Genomic DNA, 20078 nt, shown 5'->3' with positions numbered 1-20078 from the left:
TTCTAGAACGTTCCGCCTGAGACCCCCACCGAAGCCCAGCAGCGCCCGGCCTCCCCGATTCCTTCCCATGGTTCGCTGCAAAACTAGCAGCCAGTGCTAGAGTGCTAGCGGTGAGGTTTTCGGTTATCAACTGGCTAGACCACAGGTACCCTCAAATAGCCACGTGGGTTCCTGGGACCATCCGTGGACAGCAGGACCCCCCCACGCGTCCTCCCATGACCTGTGCTTCTGCTGCCTTCATGCCCCGTGACGCGCGATCAGAATGGGGCAGCCCGTGGGGCCCTCACCCCTGCCCTCCAGAGAACCGGAAGCCACAGGCCACACCACATACAGCCCCTCGACTGCTGCCTCGCCTTCCCCAGGATGCCCGGTCTCCACGTGTGATGACCCACGACAGGCGCCCCGACAACCGGAGCCAGCCGCCGGTGCCCAGGGCTCGGGAAGCGCCCGGAGCTTCTCCACGGCAGCAGGCGATTCCCCGTGCACGTGGTCCCACGCTAAGCGTCCTGCACAAACTCGCTCCCTGCAAAGCCCGACCAGCACACGCATCACCAGCGGTGTGTTTCCAGAGAGACAGAAGTCCTCATCAGAACACACAAATGCGGAACCATGTCCCGCGGCCGAAGGCAGCTTCCCTCAGAAAGCAAAATGCCAGCGATTTCATCTCCATCTACACAAAACACGTAGAGACACGGGAGCATGAACGCGGACGGGCCCCTGGCCGTGCTCACCGGGCCCCGAGAGGGCATGGGACGCAGTAGCAGAGAGCAAAAAACCAACCCCAACCCCCGGGCTCGTGTCTGAGGACCCAGCGGTCGAGAGGCCACCACCGGCCGGGAAGGGACAGACTGAGCACCAGGCACAGCTCGGGCGGCAACGGAGCTTCCGACACACTCCGATTTGTGACTCCGAGGTCATTCTGAAAATCCAAATAATCGAAATTCCACTACTCAGAGAGAAGGAGCTCATTAAAAACAGGCAAACGAAGGCCAAGACTTCAGGTGCTGACCCCCCCCACTTCCAAAGGAACTGGCCCCAGGGGACGTGAACCCACTTGCTGACGGCTTCCTGCTCCCACGTGGAGGAGGGGAGGCCGAGCTGGGGAGTCCCGGACGCAGCTGTGGCTGCCCCGCGGGACCTGCCTCGGCAGAGGGGCCTGCGCGTCACTGGGACGCAGGAGCGGCAGTGTTCCCAGCGAGGGGCCAAGGTGGCGGCGGCACACGGACACCTGCCGGGCAGAGTGGCCGGCCCCATGGACGGCCTGATTTCAGCCGGATTCAAACGTCATTTATGACAGTCCGTGGAGTCAGAACACCAACCATCTGATGACATTTTTTTGGATGTGATTGTGGTATTTTGGTTATTCTGACACAAAGGAGTCCTCTCCTTGAGGAAGGGGACACCCAGGGAACCCCTCACGGACGAAGAGCATGTTTGGGACTTGCTTCAAAGCCTCCAGAGGCAACGGAGCCCCAGGACACGGGTGCAGGAGGGTGACCCCGGGCTGCAGGAGCCGAGTGGGGAACAGGCCTCCTCGACACCACTCCCTCGACTTCTGTGTTTGCTCAAGATGTTCCATAATGAAAAGATAAAAAGTTCAAGAGGAGAGGACAGAGGCCCCCAGGTGAGCGGCCAGCGTGCAGGACGGCGGTGGGGCCGGCCATGGCGTGAGCAGGCTGCGTGGCCAGGAAAGTGCCCGACGGCGCAGTGCAGATTGGAGGAGAAAGCGCCAGGAAGGTCTGCGGCCCACACGGCAGTCGAGCGGGAGGCCACGCCTTACCTCATGCTGCTTCACGGAGATGTTGTGAGCACTCAGGGCAAACACGGCTTCCCGGGCACCCACGTACAGGGTGGTCTTGTCCTCGCTGAGCAGCAACACCGAGTAGTTGAAGATGCCTGGCTCGTGAAACTTCTCCAGGTGCACCTCTGTGGAGGGAAGAGAGAACATCAGACATTTCCCAGCCTGGACACACCGAGCACCCCGTCTTGCTGTAACACACGGTCATGTCGCCAGGGCCTGTGTGTGGATCCCCTGCCCGAGGTCAGCATGCAGACCCACTCAGACAGTCACTATGAGCATGCGACCCTGCAAGGCCCCCGAGCCACTGTGCTCGGCCAGTGCTGGGGCCCGGGGTCCTTTCTTGCTCCTCCAGTGCAGTTCCAAACCCTGCACTCGACGTGGCCTCCAAGGAGCGTGCCCTCCCAGGAGCGAGCGTGACCTCCAAGCATGTGACCTCCCAGGCAACCCCAGGCTGCTGAGCACTCTGCTTCCCATGCTCTCATGTCCGTGTGTTTAATCTTAACACAGATGAAGTACATAAAGGATATAACTAAGCTTTTCTTATTCAGGAAAAAAACACGATGTAGCTCAAAAGCTTTAAAAAAACCTAGTTCAGTAAATATATCCCTTAACTGAAGCATTTTTTAGGGATAAGCACCACGAGCTTATAAACCCGAGAAACAGTGATGTCTCCTCTCTTACGAGGACATCGCCCGGACAAGTAGGACTATGTCCGAATCGGGACAACTGGCAGCGACATGAATGGGTTGGCACGGTTTCTCAAGGCCTGACCCAGTCCCGGCATCAGCAAGAGCGGTCTGAACGTGGGTTTCGTGGACCGCTGGTTTCATGTAAGGACCAGGTATCCACTCACTCTGCTGTCTGGATTTTCCCAAACTGGAGACAGACGCGCGGAGGAAGGCTGTGCCCGGTGTGCATGCGGCCGGGGACGCCGCACAAGACGGCTCAGCCCTGCAAGCAGCCCTCACTCCACTCACGGGGGAGCCCAGGGGTCTCAGGACACAGCTCCCAGCAGGGGAAATGGACAGAAACTACGGACGTCAAATGAGAGCACTTGGCGGGAAGCCTGGCCGCCTGTCATTAGATGTCCTCAAACAGGGCATTTAGAGAGGTTCATGCCCGGGGAGCGCACCACATCCTCAGGCTCTCCAGGGGTCCCGGCTTTAGAAACCTAACTGGCAGCCCCTGAACACAGCGGGCAAGTGTTCCGTGTGACCCAGGCACCTGCCCGCCTGCAGGGGCCCGGAGAGCAGACCGAGCACACACAGCGGAGCCCATGTGTCGACCGGGAGAGCAGGGCTGGCCCGTACCTCTGCGCTCCCAGGTGATCCTGGGTTTGGGTGCAAACGCCATCGCCATCCCAAACAGCATGGCGAGGGCAGCAAGCAGCCCCCCGACAGGGGCGCACATCCTCATGCGTGGGCGCTGCAGAGGGGGCTCAGGCAGCAAACGCTTGTGGGCCTGGGGGCCGCGGTGGGTGTCCCGGCGGACGCTGCTCAGAGCCTGGGGGCTGTGACCAGCGGCACAGCCCGTAGCTGGTGGGCGGTGCAAACCCTTCGGACCCGCATTTCCCAGGCGCCGGGCAAGGTCACCACCGCCAACGTGGAAGGCCACCGGGTTCTTAAACTGTGTGCTTCTTTTTGGCTTCACAAAGAAATTCTGGAAGTGAGGACAAAGGTTACAGGTCAGGATGCGTGTAGTAACACCCGCTTTCTATTCCCCGCTGTGCCCCGAGCTCTGTCTGCGCAGGGGCGGGGGGTGGTGCGGGCACAGCCCCACGCTGACACTGAGACCCAGTCACCAAAAGCAGAGTTCCAGGGCAGACATGGGAACCCAGACTGGGACGACCGCCCACCTGGCTGCCCGGCTTGCCCCCCTTGCCAGACACTTGTGGCCCGCTAGTGACCTCTGCAAAGGTGTAAACCAGGGAACCAGATCCCCCGCAGACCCTGGCTTCCCAGCTCCTGTAACGCTTGTCACGGAGGTCAGCCAGGGCGAAAGACCAAGAGCACCACGTGGAGGCTGAGCTGTGTGCATGTATGCACGCTCACACGGCACGTGTGGGGGCACGTACACACGCGCAGACGCACACGCGACGTTGCCGTGCAGGACAGCTGACCTCCTGCCGCAGACGGGGCCACCCCAACGCCCTGCTCCCCCAGCTGCACCCAAGAAGTCGCTGTGCCACAGAAAGCGCCGTCAGGGGCTCTTGGGGTCCCTGGGGAGCAGCTCGTTGGAAGGACAGAGGGTGTGGGCTGGGGGTCTGCAGGTCTCCCAGCCCCCACGCTCTACCCCACACGCCATCCGCAAGGTGCCCTGCAGTGGGGGGGGCAGGAGAGCCTCGCTGCAGACCACTGAGGCAGGGCCCCGCCAGGACCCCGGTGGGACTGTGACATGAATTTCTTCTGGCTTCTCACGATGGGGCTGTAACCAAACAGCTGTGGGAGCAAGGGTAGGACCCACATCCTTCCCAGACATGCTGCCCCCAGGGAGGCCCCACATGCGATCCACTGCCCCCCCCCACCAGGTTTCCTCTTCTGCGAAATGGTGGAGCAGCCTGCCTCCCGCCCCCCAGAGCGGGCCCTGCTCACCCCCTTCTCTTCCTTCCATCCCATCAAGTCAACCCACCTGCAGGTCCCTCAGGCCAACAGGCCCCTGGGCCCCTCTCTGGAGCCTTCCCCCCACCCCCACCATCACCACCCCTCAGGGACATCCAAGGGGCAGCCAGCTCCTTACCCTCCGCAAGAGTTCCCTCCTGCTCAGCCTCCCCAGGGCCCCCACAACCGACCATATACCAGCCCCTGCTGCTTCCTGGCACCTCGGCCCAAACCAAACCTCCCAAGAGGGTTTGAGGGGGAAGTTTTGACTTTCTGTTCACCTAGCCAAGCCACTACCTCCAGGAAGCCCTCCTGGGCTGCCTCCTCATCCTGCCCAGGAGGTCACCTCTCATGCCCCTGGAATCCTTGTCTGGCCCTAAAGTCCAGCACGTAGCATGGCTTGCCCTCGGCATCACTGTGGACTTAACGGGGTCTTCTTCATTGTATCTTTGTCTATTATGCCAGTGCCCAGGGCACCACACCTGCCCCACTCCACTTGGTAAAGAAAGGACTCGTGGGGGGCCCTGGGGGACGGCTGAGATGTGGGCACGGCCAGGCCTCGGCTGCTCGCCCCCCTTTCTTGTTGGGGCACCGCTCTGCCCTTCCCCTTCCTGCCGAAGGTGTGCCGGCCAGGTCTGCTCACCCGCTGTCTGTCCTCACCCCAATGCCACTGTGTGGCCGTGAAGCCAGGGAGTCGCTCTTCCTGGGGACTGGCTCACCCTGCACGGGGGCCAGCACCTTGCTCCATGGACGGCCGTCAGATAGGCATTCTTCTCAGGTTTGAGTTGTGCTGTCTCTGTCCCAGGTACTCAGGTCCACCAGGGAGCGCAAAAACAGCCCCAGAGATGCAGGAAGGGACGAGCGCGGCCGGGCACCAACACAACTCTTCACAGAACTGGGCGCCGGTCTGCAAGCCGAGTCCTGTGCTGGGGACCCGCGGGGACGGCCCGCCCAGACACTCGGCAGCGCAGCGAGGGCGGGACCGGACGCTAAATGCAGAAGCAGATGCACCGGGAAGCGAGACCAGGAGGGACGGAGGGAGGGCTGCGCCACGGAGCGAGCTCACGGGGTGCTCTCTCTCCAGGCAGCCGGCTCTCAGGAGGGCTCACCGCGTGAGGCCGCGCAGGAGACCCTGCTCTCCCGCCCACAGCACGGGAATGGGGTACGAGGTGGCTCCGGAAGCCCAGCCAGGGGAGGGCTCTAACTGCGCCGGGTCCCCGATGTGACCCCCCCTGGTGAAGCAGCCCCACGGCGTCCAGCAAGCACTAAACACTCCTGCAGAAATCCTCTGCAGCTGCAGGACACCGAGGCCCTGGGGACGGGCTGTGTGCGCGGGTGATGCTGACAGCTCAGGAGTGCTGGGCTCCCCCCCGCCCCCCCGGGGGCCATCTCCACCACTCCACAGGCTGCACAATGCCCACCCCCATCCTGACCCCTCCACAGCTGCCTGCCCTTCGCCCTGCTTCCGTTCTTGCCGCCTGTGGCAGAGATTACCCACTTCCTGTCCCTGCATCCATGGCCCTCCATTCTTATTAACAGAATCTCGGTTTTACCCAGGAGAGCAGTGCAGCCAGCTAACTATGGCCCCCAGCCCCCTGGTGGCGGCTCCAGCCAGAGAACTGCAACCAGAAGTTATGAGGTAGGAGTTCCAGGAAGGCTCTTAAAGAAGGCGGACTCAGCTAGTGTTTGCATCTTTGCCCTCAGTCTTTCCTCTGGTGCCTGGAACTCGTATTTGATGGCTGGAGATCTGGGCGCCACCTTGTGAACATGCAAACAAGGGTCTCATTCTACAAACAGCCAAGCGGAAATCCACTGGGGGCCCTCCCAACATACTGGAGACCTCACACCTGCTTTCTTCTGCTTGCCCCTCGACCTGCTAAATAAGCCAGTAATCTCTTTAAACTACTGTTTTCCAGATTTTTATTACCAGCAGTCAGATATAATTCCAAACAGATACCTCCCTATAGTAAGTACATTTACTAAACAGAGGCAGTGGCCAGAGTAAGGTTTTCGATGTAAATCAGAGCACATCATTTGCCCACACGAAAACGTCTCTCTCTCTCTCCGATTAAACCAGCGTGCACGGCTGCGGTTCACCTCCCATGCAGCCTCTCCCGTCTCACGCCCCCTCCACCTTTCTGTCCAGGCCACGTCTGGATGCACACAGCGTGGCCTGTCTAGAAGGCTGCCTGTCAATGCCATTCGGAACACGTCCACATATGTCTGTTCTGGAGATGAGGTGTGTAAACCCCACGGCACAGTCTCGCCAGTTTACCCAAGACGTTCCCTCCCTGTGACTGATCTGTAGGGCTCTCCGCTCTGGGCTCCCACTCAGTTGTGGGTTTCTGGAATGCGTAAGCGAGTCCACAGCCCAGGGCACCTGCTGGCTGCAGATTCGAGCCCCGCTGGCCCATTTCATCACCCCCCCACCCCCCTGCCAAATATCACCATGGAGCCGAGTTTGGTTTTCAAGGACCCAATGGCAACACCGAATGCTCGGGTCCCCAGCAGAAGTCACTTTTCTGGGCAGCCAGGCGAGGACCCACCCACATGGGCTCCAGACGCTGCGCAGACTGTCCAGTTGAAGGATGGGAAGGTAAAATTGAGGCGGCTTCATCCAGGGTGCACAAAGGGGCTCAGATAAAAACCGGGAAAGGAGACGAGGGAGCTGGAGCCTGGAGGCCCACGTCCAGCTCCAGAGGAGGGCGGAGGACATGCAGAGAAGGAACAGAGAAATGAGAAACGTCTAGAACAGGAGGACGTGCGTTCACAGCATGAACGCCCCCGCAGCGCGATGAACGAAGACCACACCTGGAGCTCCCCGAGAGAAAACAGGCCGTACAGTGGCCTCTCCAGAGCCACCCTGACAGCTGGGGGAGAGCAGAGTGCTGTGAACCTCCCGGAGGAGGACAGCGTCTCGCCCAGAATCCTGAGCCGAGCCCAAGTATCAACATGGGAGGCTTCAAACACGAGGGCTCCTCTTACCTCCCTGACATCCTTTCTCAGAAAGCTACTGAAGGATCTGCTCCAGCAAAACAAAGGAGCTACTCTGCATGTGTCTTCCCAAGAAGGAAGAAGAGCCGGGAGCAGGAGGCCCTGTGTGACGTGGGGACAGAGGCCCAGAGGGTGCAGGGACTCTGCCCTCGTGGGGGTGGGGAGGAGAGGCAGAGAACCCACCCTCGTCTTCCACAGCAATACCATGTCCCACCCCCAGCCCGGGCACAAGCTGCCCCTCCCCCAGAACATTCTCGGTTGGCCCTGGTGGCTGGGCCCTCCCCACAGTGACAATGGCCTCAGGGCCACTCCCTTCCATCCCTTCCTGCCTCATCCTTTTCGCTGAGTGGCCGGCCTTGGACTTGCCTGTGGCCCTGGCCCCGTCTGCAGTGGGCAGGACCGGGGAAAGGCAAACGGCGCAGTTAGGAGACCAAGGCCGGAGCGGGGGAGAGCCAAGGGGAGGCCTGACGGGCAGGAAGTTCCACGAACAAAATACCCAGCGTGAACCTTAGAATGGACAGATTGGATCGGGTCAGAGCTCCAGCAGAGGCTGCCCTGCCGCCTGACAAATGCACCAAGTGAGTCTGCGCCGACGCTGGGTGGCAGTGTGCACACCTTCCAGAGAGCTCCCCACGCAGGCTGGTGCCCACGCGCTGCTCGAACTGGTCCGCGTGAGAAGAGGGAACGTTCTCAACGGCCCTTTCTCTCGCACCCACCCAGACACCGCCACTCAGGAGCCGCGTGGCCACTTGCTCCGGGCCACCCCAGGCCACCCCACCGACGCGCCGGAGGGCGAGTGAGCTCCTTGTGCTGCAGCACACACGGGCTTCCCGACAGCCTCTGCCGGACCCTGCCTCTCCCTCCTGAATGGTCTCTCAAAATCCGCACAAACGTCCGAAGGGGAACGGGCCCACGCTCCGCAGATGTCCTTCCTGGGGAGGGGCGGTGCGGCTGCACGTTCTGCTTCAGGATATGGGAAGGGCTGGGTGTGTTTTTCTTTTTCAACGAGCACGGGCTGTCGCGTGGAGTTCAAGCACTGGAAGCAGCGCATGCACCCCACGCACTCGGACCCGCAGCCCCCACGTGCTCCTGCAGGAATCCTGGCTCCGGGATTACAGGGGGCATGCGGCATTAAGGACCATGGTGGGAATACTAAAATGGAAATGTGGATAAAATGCCCATTGTATTGGCTTTCCCAGGCATTTCTGAGAAGCAGAGGCATCTTGCTGGGAGCCGGGTGATGGGGGTGTGCGTTGCGTCCCCAGTGGGAAAGTGTCACAAGGAACCAGGAGCCCAAGAGGGAGACAGGGTTCCACAGTGTCACCCCCAGTACCTACGAGTCCTCGTGTGAGTTCACGAGGAGTGCACGGCCCCACTCTAAATGTCAGCAGAATAGAAGTGAGCGGGGGCCCCAAGCCCCTCACTCAGGCTGGCAGGGCCTGTCAACCCTCCAGCTTTCCATCTGAGTGGTCCTGAACCACGTCCGAAAACCACGTACCCAGCAACCAGCAAGGGTAAGGCCCAGTTCGCGAAACGGCCCACGTGTCTGCGTGAGTGCACCCATGTGCAATGTGGACATGTGTGTATACGCGTGGATCTGTGTGCGTGTGAACTGCACACCCGTATGCACACACGTCCACATGCATTCGTGCACATCTGTATTTACATGTACACCTGTGTGCATCCATGTATGTATACACATGCATGTGCATTCACGGATGCCCATACCCATGCCTGTGCACACCTGTGTGTTGTGTGTGTGCGCTCTGCTGCACCCTGACAAGCCTGATCTGGTGTTCTGTTCTGACGTGTGATCAGGGACTGCCAGTGGTGACCTGTCAGCCAGATTCCGTGGACCGGTCGGGCCGTCTGGGATTGGCTTCCCCTCCTGGGACCAACTGTCCACGACCACAGGGGTGGGTCACAGAGGGGACACTGTTCACACCACACCGAAGGCCTCAGGGCGACCCTGAGCGGCAGGACTCGAAACCAACGTTCCGAGTGTGCTTGCCAGCACGCCGGGAATCTGCCAAAGGGCGTCCTGACAGCTGTGGATGCTGCCTGGGGAGTGTGGTCTGCCACACAGGGTGGGTGAAGCCCCACGCCCCCTCAGAGCCTGCAGTCCACACAGCAGGGGGCGTGCACCTGCCCCCAGGCTGACCCCAGCCTATCTCCGCCCCCTCGCGTGTCTCCAGGCTGACCGCCCCCCCACGCTCATCCCTGTCCCCAGGCGGGCCCACAACCCCTTGCCTGCCCTTGCCACGGACTGACCTCCCACCCCACAGCCCCCCTTGCTTGTCCCCAGGCTAGCTTCCGCCCTTGGGCTCCCTTCCCCCACCGCTGGCTGTGGACTGATGTTGCCACCGTGCAAAAACAGCCCCGTCCCCTCAGGACAGGTTTCGGGAGTTCTGTGTCACGCGTCACGTGCACAACAAGCAGTTTACTGTTTGCGCTTCAGTTTCCCCAGGACGCAGAACAATCCCCTGGAGCGATGCCCAGCTCCACCGCATGCGTGTGCGCAACCCTGGAGGTGGGACGGCGGGAGCGCGGGACAGTGGCCAGGGTGCCTGCTCACCCTCCACCCCCTCACAGGACAACCAAGCCATGGGGGGGCGTCCCGACACGCCTCAGCCTCATTCCCTCACCTGAACCTGGGCCCGTGTGTGCTGATGGGAGCCAGGAGGCAGGCGTCCAGCGGTGGGGTGATGCCGGTCAGTCAGATGACCAGCGGGGGCAGGAACGGGCAGGGGGCTCCTGCAGGGGGCAGTGGGGAGGGGCCGGCCGTGGCTGCCCCAGCGGAGCGGCCCGTGGAGGGAGGAGTCATACCGCCTGTGTGACATCACTAGACCCTTTGCCCGTGGCCATAAACAACACTGTCCCCTTCTGGGGGGCGTGTGCACCTGCCTGTGTCCCTGGCCCCCGCTTAGTGCCGCCCTGGCTTCTCCTCTTGGCTCCCTCCAGGGCGGCCATCGGACTGTCCAGCTGGACGCTGGCTCCTGGGCGACAGTGGGGCTGTCCTGGGACATGGCTGGCCTGCCCTGTGTCGGCTGGGCTGTGGGTGCCACGGGGAGCTCAGCACCAGAGGTCAGCCAGGAGGCTTCCAGAGCCAGAGGACTCCACTGACACCTGGGGGTCATTTGAAACGCCACGGACACGGGTGCTCAGTCCCCAGTTAGAGGCGTGAGACACACACTCAGGTAGAAGACAGTGGAACAGCTCTACTTTAACTAGAACTTACCCGCATTCTTAACTTCCCATACCTTATAAAACTGTCCCACCTTCAAAACTAGCTCCCAGGGCGCTAAAGTCTGCTAACAGAGAAATGTGAGCTAAAATACTGCAGCCGTTTACCTGCCATGAGGCAGAGAGAAATTAGAGGGCTGCCAGCCGGTGCAGGGCAGGGGCGGGCGGGCAGGGGGTTCCTGAGGGCGAGCCTCAGTTTACCGCGGAGCACACTCCTACCTCCCAGGGACTCGGGTGGCCCTGTGGTCCAGCGAGGACACAGGTGCAACCAGGGGGACGTGCCTCTGTCAGGGGCTGGGTCACGGACACGCAGGAGACCGGGCAGCCCCACAAGATCGGTCCGTGAGCACAGTGCACCCCGACCAGGCACTGAAGGCAGATGCACAGCAGCAGGTGGGATGGCCCACATGGTGTCCAGGGAGGAGGTTCCCCCCCACCACGGACACGGATGTAAACACATATGGACACACATGCACGGACACACAGGGATACAGGCCTACGGACACACGGACACTCATCCAATTGTTAACAGTGGTTACCTCTAGGGAGGAGAAGAGCCAAGGAACTCACTGTTGATGTTTGTTTTGTACACAGTGAGTCAGACGTTTATCCCTCTCTGTGCAAAAGTTACACCCTCCCCGCCCTGAACCAGGCCATGTGCACGCCCAGCGCGGAGCAGTGCATCCCGGAGCGGTTGTGTGCCGGCCCCTCTCCTGGGGTCACTGGGCGTCCGTGACACGTCTTTGTCCCGTCTGCATGTACATAAAGAAGGCTTCGTCTGCTTTAACTGGAACTAGGCTGCGTGCCTGTTAGCACGAGCCAGGCAGGAGGAGGGCCCGTCCCTGGGGGCGTCACCTCCGAGACCTCGGGCCACCGCACGGGCCCGTCCTCCCTCCCAATTCCCCAAGATCCCCAACGATTTTTTAACATAAGGAGATCAACAAACAAAATCAAAGGTAAATGGCCTGGGGGAAAAATGCTCGTAACCTAAGTGCCAGGGCTTGGAATTCCTGCTGCGTGCAGCATCCTCACTGGGCGGCACCCCGGCCCAATGGGGCACGTAATCGAAAGCACACACGTGGGTGCCCACGCGTAAACACGGACAGTGCTAAGGACCCTAGAGGGGGAGCTGTGCTCACTAAAGCCGCCCCAGCAAGCTGGCCAGGCAGGTCCCAGGGATGGCGCCGCACGGCGGACATGGGGTGGTGGGGCTGCTGGAGGCCGGCCATGGGACGGGGGTAACTACGAGGAAGAAGCGGGGTGCGGCTTTCCTTCTGCTTTTACATTAAACTGGCATTTCTCTTTCCTTTTAAACTGGAGATACATGGTTGAAATGAAGATTAATCACAAAATGGCCCCAAACCGGGGCCTGGGTGACATGGAGACCCCTCCCTGCATGTCGGGCCCCACTGACAACCCCCTCGCACCCCCAGAGGAGAAACTGGAACTTTGCAGGGCCTCCAGGGGCCAGCGCCCCAGAGGGAACTGAAATAGAAACAAAGGGCAGGCAGGGCAGGGGTGGGGTGAGGAGAGGCAGGCTGTGCGCGGGGCTCCTGGCGCCCGGCACGGACAGACGCCCCACACAGCAACAGCCGGACCCGACCTTTGGCCCCCGGAGCACACAGGGAGCTGGGACCAACCGTCTGTGGGACCCCACTGAGGCTTCTACGAGAGTCGGCTTCGCGAAGCTGGGACACAGGTGCAGAAACCACGCGTCTTTACCTGTATCTTGTGCCTCCAGAACCTCCCCTCAGTCGCTTCTAGGACGGAGTCTTCAGAAATCTTGGCTCTGAAAATAACAGGAAAGGAGACTATTTCAACACGTGAGTCCTCCGTCCACGCACCCTCAGCATCACTCCTGGAGGGGCACTGCAAAGAAACTCTTGCATTTTTTTTTTTTAAACCTCCAGACCCCAGGATGGGTGTGGCTTTCATGCCCTTGTGCAAACGGGAGGGAGGAGTGAGTGTGCAATCGCGCCCATAAGGGAAGTGTAACCTGGCGAGTCCCCAGACACCGACCACAGCCACTTCCCTGCGAAGTAAGCCAACCAAATACGCCCCACGGTCCTGGTTAGCCATTTGCCAGAAGAGAATCAGGCTATTAGTTTCAGATCCGTGTCCTTGAGAACCCATCCTCACGGAAATCCAGCAGCCCCGGGGGGAGCCCTCAAAGAGGGACGCCCGAGTCCAGGAGGACGACAACCTGACCGGATCGGAACGGCAGCCCCAGGGGGCCCTGTGCAAGGTACGTGAGCGTGTCGACATCGGTGCTGGACCCCTCATGGTTGCGAGTGATCTAGCACAGTTTTTAAACCTCAGAATCAAACGCTAGCATGTTTTGGTGGTTGGAATATTTTTGTTTTCTTTTGCTTTAAGAGCTGGTACAGTTCTTGCCATTCTCTGGAAGACAGCTGAGAAGTAGGAGGTGCTCGCTGGAAGCAGGGCCGACGCCCCGTCTCTCCCACCCGGCGCCCCTGGAGTGGGACCAGTCATCACGCCCACACCACAGACAAGGCTGGCACCCCGCTCCCACACCTACAACGCATGACTCCCAGGGTCACCCGGGGCCCCTCGCGGCCTGAGACACGTCCCGTGAATCCCGAGCAAATGAGACCCCCGGGTATTGGTGGAAGTGGTTAGGATTCCTTACGTCTCCCTGTGTCGGGCTTGCAAAGGCCGATTCTGGGTCTTTCTGATTCTGGATCAGCTACTGCTGACGGCCAAGTTCTAAGCAGAAACATCTTCACGGATGAGCATGCAGGCAAGCGTCCCCCGACAAGGCTGTGCCCTCCCCGCACCCAGAACCCACGTCTGCTGTTTGAACGCGGGGGGACGTGCTGCCGCAACTGATAGACAACAGGCAAACGTGACCAACTGTGGGCCTCACCTGCTCACACAGGCAGGCAGCACACAGTGGCCACATGCACGCTCCCCAAAACACTTTCGGGAAAACGAAAGCAATTCACGCAGAAGCAAGAGGTTTACATAAACAACCTGAATGCCAAGAAACTTTAAACTGAAAGGCTTCTCTCTTCTGGAAATTCAATAAGCCTTTGTCACTTCAATAAATACAAGCAGGTGCGTCTCGTGTTCACCCGAATTTCATGGCGCTGAGCACCAAGGGCAGGCTGTCGGCATGTGAACCCCCACCCACACACGCACCTGGGCGAGGCCACCTCACCTCTGCCCTCTGCCAAACAGCTCCTAGCCACACGGTTCCTGGGTAAAAACCAGGCACTTCCGGCCCAGCCAACGGCCAGGCCCCGGGCCCCAGCTGTCTACACCCTTCTACCATGCCAGTTCTTTCTGATTTCTCGACAGAAAAACCCACGCACTGTAATTAGGTATCGCCTTGCCGAAGAGTACAGGAGACAGTCCCCACACAGCCACTCACCGTACTGCCTGAACCCTGCGTCTCCCCTCACCGGGCGTCACCTCTCAGAACACGCATAAGAAAAATTCAACACTCATTTTGCGAAATGAAAGAGAAATTAATCAGGAGAGAGAGAAGTGTTTCTCTTTCCCTCACGAGAGACGTGGCCATGTCCACCCCGCCCCCACTCCCAGGTGCAGGTGCGCGTGCGCCACGCCCGACGGTAGCTGTCCAGCGACCACTCTGACCACAGCACAGAGCGAAGGCGAGGCAGGTCCTGCAGGCATCTTGTCCATGTTCTGCAAATGTGACTTCCCCTCCCAAAAGCCCCTGACCCTGACCCGCACCACGGGTTTGCACACCAAAGCAAGAGGCTACTCCCCACCTCTGAGAAGGGCAGCCATGAGGCCAGCTGCCCATAAAGCGCAGTGAGGAGGGGGCAAGGGGCCATGTCCACATGCACTGGGCGACCTCTCGGGGGGCCACGGGGCAGCGCGGGCCCAGAAGTCCTGACCCAACAGTTCTCCCCGGGGATTCAGGCAGAGACACCCCACACGTGAGGTGCCCACGTAGGAGGCTATTCGGTAGAAGAACTCTGGAAACAGTACACACACGTGCACTGTACATGCATAAGCTGATCTGTACATAAACTGCATCACATCTGGGAGATGGAATACTATGCAGCTGGTAAAAAGAATAACGTGGCAAAGGGCTCCCTCGTGCACTCCTGGTGGAAGTGTGAATGGGTATGGTCACGTGGAAAACAGGATGCAGCTTCCTCAAAAAATGAACAGAACTACCCTACGATCCAGTAATTCCACTGCTGGGTATCTACCCACTGAAAACAAAAACACTACTTTGAAAAGACACATGCATGCGCATGCTCGCTGCAGCGTTATTGACAACAGCAAAGATATGGAAGCGTCCTTCCATGGATGAATGGATAAAGAAGGTGCGGTGTCCACACACACACACACACACACACACACACACACACACACACACACACACTGGAATATTACTCAGCCATCAAAAAGAATGACATCTTGCCATTTGCAACAACATGGAGGGACCTAGAGAGTATTATGCTAAGTCAGAGAAAGGTAAACACCGTATTTCACTTATACTGGTATCTAAAAAACAAAACAAATGAACAAACAGAAAACCAGACTCTTAAATACAGAGAACAAACTGGGATCACGGGGCGGGGGTGGGGGGCTGGGTGAGGTGGGTGGAGGGGGTTAAGAGGTACAAACTCCCAGTTAGAATAGAAGCTAGTCTCAGGGATAGAAAGTATGGCACAGCGAACATCATCAGTAACTGTAACCATGGTGCATGGTAACAGCTGGGGACACTGATACAGACTCGTCGAATCGCTGCATTGTACGCTATTCACCTATGGTTCCCTGCTTGAAGCTTACTAACGGGATTCCATCAAAACACAAGTTTCCAAGAACAGCAGACAGACTTTCGGTGATTTCTGACTGACTGGACATTTTGAGGGACCTCCTTCTAAGGGACTCTGACACAGAGCAAAGAGGTCCAGTGGCTGTGAGTGCAGGTGAAGCCCAGCTCAGCACCCCGGGGCGGGAGGAGCAGGCTTGCAGCCCCACAAGAGACCAGGAAGTCCAAGGAAGAAGCGGGGGTGTCCCCTGTGGGCTGGCCGGAGGGGAGGGCAGGACCTCCTAGTGAACTGTGCCTCCTTCCCTGGGGTCTCCTGTATGGTGGCACCCCATGGGCATCTAGCACTCCCCAAGCATCCTTGGATGGCTGTTCAATGTTCCATAATCCAATAGGATAACATTGGACATTCAGCTCTTTGCTAATTTCCCACTTAAAATTCATTTTTTTAAAGTAGGCTCCACACTCAACATAGGGCTTGAACTCATGACCCTGAAATCAAGAGTCACACGCTCTACAGACCGAGCCAGCCAGGCGCCCCTCAAAATTTATTTTTAAAGACTGATTTTAACCACCAGAAAAACTCAACCCAAAAGCTCCTCTATCCAGAGCCTATCTGCAGAAGTGCAGATGCCACACAGGGGTCACGGTGAAGCGGTCCTAAGACTCTGTCCCTTCATACGGGGGGGATGAGGGTGGGCACACACACTCAGAGCACACACTCATCGCCCTCACAGGCCTGCTTCCCTCTACGGGGACCGTCGCACACAATCCCCAGGACGTACTTCACTCCAGTCCCCGCTCAGGTCTTCCGTTACCTGCGCTCTGTGTGCACAGGCACACGTTCTATGCAATAAAACACAGTCGATGTCCACCACACTGTTCGTACTTCTTTCAAGCCAATGAGACGCCTAATTCAGGCGGTCACTATTCTCCCCTAACAGGGGGCATGGTAGAGCGTGCTGCTCCAGTGAAGGCTTCCGGGCCCTCGGATGCCACTTCCCACCCGTGGGGACGGGAACAGGTCACTGCCCCTCCAGCCCCCAGCCACTCCCTTAGCCCCCAGACAGGAGGTCACTCACATCACCCATGTCCAACTCCCTGGGGTACGCACACGTCTGACTACAGCGCCGGACCTCCGAAGGAACCCTCGGTTTGCGCTGATAACAGGCCAGAGCCCTGCTGCGCCATCCACGGGGGGTACCAGCCGTGGGGCCCCACTGCCCCCAGTTCCTGATGAGACAGGTGTTAGGCAGCCCTGTCAGACTCACAAAGGCAGTTACGAATCTCAAGCCTCCGGCAGAGCTGGGGCTCCCTCCCTCCCTCCTACATCCCGCCATCCCCCACAGGCCCGGCCAGCAGGTCCCGGAGCTCCGGAACTGCCCATCGCCCTGGGGCTGGAGCAGGTCACAGCTCAGCGGGCAGGGTTGGAAACTGCTCTCTGGGGAAGCGTCTGGCTCCACTCTGAATGGATGCTTCTCCTCCAAGAGCTCGGGGCAGAGACAAGCAGCACCCCAACCCCACAGCAGGGGGCTCCTTCTCTCTGCCATGTGCCAGGGTGTGAAGGTGTCACAGAATTGTTCAGAACAGTGCCTAAATGCGGGGCTGGCTCAGGACTGCGCTCTGGGCCACCTGGGGCGGCATCCTGCCCAAAAAGTCTCTGCAGCGGGAGTTTCACCAGGGGACCTGACTCCTGCCCCTTGCACGGGCCTAGCCCAGCTGCAGAACGACCAGGACGTCTCTCCTCTTAGCCACCGCAGGAGGGACGGGCCTTGGAGCCCTGACAAGCCCAGGTCCAGGCGGAGATTTCTTTTTTAAGTCTAAAAAAAACCACAAAATGCCACTCTCTTTGCCTTCATCTTTAGTGTCTCCTTAAAAATACATAGCAGGGTTACAGAGCCAAGCCCGCTCGACCACAGGCTGCCATCCAGCTCAAGTCTGCAAAGGCTGAGCCAGGACGAGGCCCTCTCCTTGCACCTGGCCTCCCTCCGGGACGTGGCCTTCGCTCTCTGCCTGCAAAACCCGTTAGAGAAGGCGCATGCTGCTGGCGAAAGCACCGCGAGGGCCCCCGGGGCTGAGCCCCCAGGCGGGACACAAGGAACATCACTACGCCTAGTGGGGGCCGCCATGCTGACCTCCGTGCACTATCTGGTGCACACAAGCGTTTGCTCTGATTCACCAGCTTCTGCACCCCTTCAAGGGGACCCCAGAAACGCCCACTTAGGCCCTGGAAGCAGCTTACTGAGCGCCAGGCAGCAAAGCTCGTCACGTTGAGACCTTGCCCCCCCGATCCGTGTTCAAACCACACCATCCCATGCGCCATCAACCATGGGCAGGTAGATGGCCTCGCAAGAGCACTGGGAAGGCGACAGAGTGACGGCCGCTCGCTCCCCCAGCCATGAGGAGAAGGAAGCAAATATCGCAGGTGCCATAGGAGGCCTGGAACGGTCCCAGCCTCCCCCTAACCTGGGGAGCAACAAGGTCTCCACGGCTGCCAAGATGCCCACTGTCCAGCCCCGGCACATGGTCAGAACCTCAATCATCTCTACTTTCCAAACTACCCGCAGAGGCACCGCCGCAGCGTGACCTTTGAGGGGCCCCATACTGGACCTGATTCACCCCTCCAATCAACCCTCCCTTGTGGTTCTCATCTTCCAGATGCTTCCAGGCCCAGCTGCCGTGTGAGTGCCGAGGACCACATACAACGACGTGGGGTCGGCCTCCAGCAAACCCCACTCTCACGGCAGTTGAGACAACTGGCCTGGAAACACCAAATGCCTTCGACCCTCCAGACGGTGAGAAGGTGCCTGGGAGTGACCTCTGCTGAAGGTCCCCAGGTCAAGGGAAGCCCAGGCCCCAGATTCCAGGAGTCCACTCTGCAGCCTCCACACAGGAGAGGGGTCTACCCTCCTACCGCAGGCCAGGCTCACTGGCCCTGGTCCTGCCAACCCGTCACCTGCCCTGGAGCCTGGCGCATCTGTCCTTCCCGCGGCGTGGACTCGCACACCAGGCAGGACGTCTCCTGAGCCCCGCGCCACCTCCCCGGTGCTTTAGAAGGCGAGACATGGAAATGTGGCAGCGGCTCTGTCACCGTCCACGTCATCTTCCCGGTGGGAAGACACGGGCTGAGGGGTTGGCCGGCCCGCACGGTCCCCAGCGGGCCTGAGGAGGCGCCTTCCCTCCCGGGGACCAGTGCCGGGGAGCGCGTTAGGAGACACGCAGCACAGAGGCAGAGGGGTCTCCTCACAATTCACAGGAACCAAAGTCAACTGAAAAATCTAGGAGAGCCTCTAGAACATTCCTACACCGGGATAAGCTAGGCTACCACTCTGCCCCCACGAGGGCCTTGCCACTGCTCGTGGCGGCCACAGCAGGGCCACGGTTGTGCCAAGCAAGCAACCTGCCAGAGAAATGCCTCCAGGTGCCGCCTACAGGCCCCCTCGCGCAAGCTGGGCCCCCTCATCCAGTGACAGGGTCACATGGGGACAGGCCAGAGGGGACTCCAAACGTGGGTCCAGAGCATCACCAGCCACAGCACAGGACTCCTGCCTCCCTGCCTCCCTGCCGTCGAGGGCCGAGGAAATGGGACTGTGTCCTGCCAAGGACTCAGGAAGTAGGGTGTGTGCACGTATCAGTGGCCCTGTCCACTGAGGATGACGGGACCCAAGGTCTCATTTCCTGCAGAACTGGTCCCAGAGCCTGGCCAGTTGGCCGTGCTGCCTGCCAGGCAGAGCTCAGGGCCACCCCATGTGCCAGCCACTCCCGGGTCCTGGGCCGCCTCCGTGCAAGTGCGGTGGGTATGTCCCGCCACAGAAACAGGCTGAGCAAGGCACCTGCCCTGGGACACGTGATGGCCCTGAGCAGTGCCCTTCAGGTCTCGGCAGGTCCCCGACGGGCACCGCCCCGGGATGAGCTCTGCTGGGGAGCCTCTGCCCAGTCCCGGGTCCTCACTCCGGGGACATGCGGGGCCAGGCTGGCCGGGCAGCGCCCCTTGGGGTGGGCTGCATCCCGGTGCAGTCAGGATTGCCCGGGGGGCCGGTTTCCATTCAGGAACGGCCCCCCTCTCGCTGCAAAGTGCACGTGTAGCCAGCCTGACTCAGGCACTGCTGCCAGATACAGTGAGGGACCTGGGCCCCGCCTGCACCTGCCCACCGAAGGCCACATGCAGGCAGGGCCATCCAGGGGGCCACGGGGCAGCAGAGAGAGGGGCAGTCCTGGGCCCGGCTCCCCACGATACACACACGTGAGCTGGCACCTGTGAGAACCCCAAGGCTGGCCCCTTCACTTCGGACCGGGAGCAGCGGAGACACAGACAGCCCCCCGCCCTGCCCAGCCCTCCACTGGCACAGCACGGTCCCTGCGCTGGGCCGCCACCTGTGCAGGGACCCAGACGGCATGCGTGCCAGCCCTACCTCCAGGCACGGGGCGGGGGGCACCCCTGGAGAGGAAGTGCCACCCAGAGGAGAAAACCAGCTCCGGCCGGTCGGCCGTGGGGTTACCAGGAAAAGCAGACCGCGCCTCCAGGCTTCAACCTTGTCAGCGGCTGAAGCAGCTTCCCTAGGGGCCGACGCGGCCCCGCCCCACCCACCTCTGGGTCCCTCAAGGCCTCCACAGACCCTCCAGGCACCGGAAGCTCTGGGCCCGGAAGCTGATGTGCTGGTTGGGGGAG

At 60.2% G+C, this 20078-nt stretch overlaps 1 protein-coding gene across 7 annotated transcripts in view; it reads right to left on the bottom strand.

The window, feature by feature from the left end:
• SEMA4D (semaphorin 4D) overlaps window positions 1-20078 on the bottom strand; it is a 93931-nt gene that overhangs the window by 25191 nt on the left and 48662 nt on the right. For 5 of the 7 annotated variants that reach the window (XM_027614579.1, XM_035723535.1, XM_035723534.1 and 2 more), the window contains exons 2-4: window positions 12358-12424; window positions 3112-3460; window positions 1781-1926 (exon numbers count right to left, since the gene is read on the bottom strand). In XM_027614579.1, the coding sequence (XP_027470380.1) occupies window positions 1781-1926; window positions 3112-3217 (252 nt within the window). In that variant the 5' untranslated portion in view covers window positions 3218-3460; window positions 12358-12424. Of the gene's footprint in view, window positions 1-1780; window positions 1927-3111; window positions 3461-12357; window positions 12425-14029; window positions 14126-19821; window positions 19941-20078 lie in introns of those variants that run through there. The other 2 variants (XM_027614581.2, XM_027614582.1) reach the window with 2 other exon arrangements.

This window comes from Zalophus californianus, chromosome 13, assembly GCF_009762305.2.
Source record: "Zalophus californianus isolate mZalCal1 chromosome 13, mZalCal1.pri.v2, whole genome shotgun sequence".
NCBI classification, from domain to species: Eukaryota; Metazoa; Chordata; class Mammalia; order Carnivora; family Otariidae; genus Zalophus; species Zalophus californianus.
Note: the sequence above shows the minus strand (reverse complement) of the source record. Positions and strands in the feature narration are given on the sequence as shown.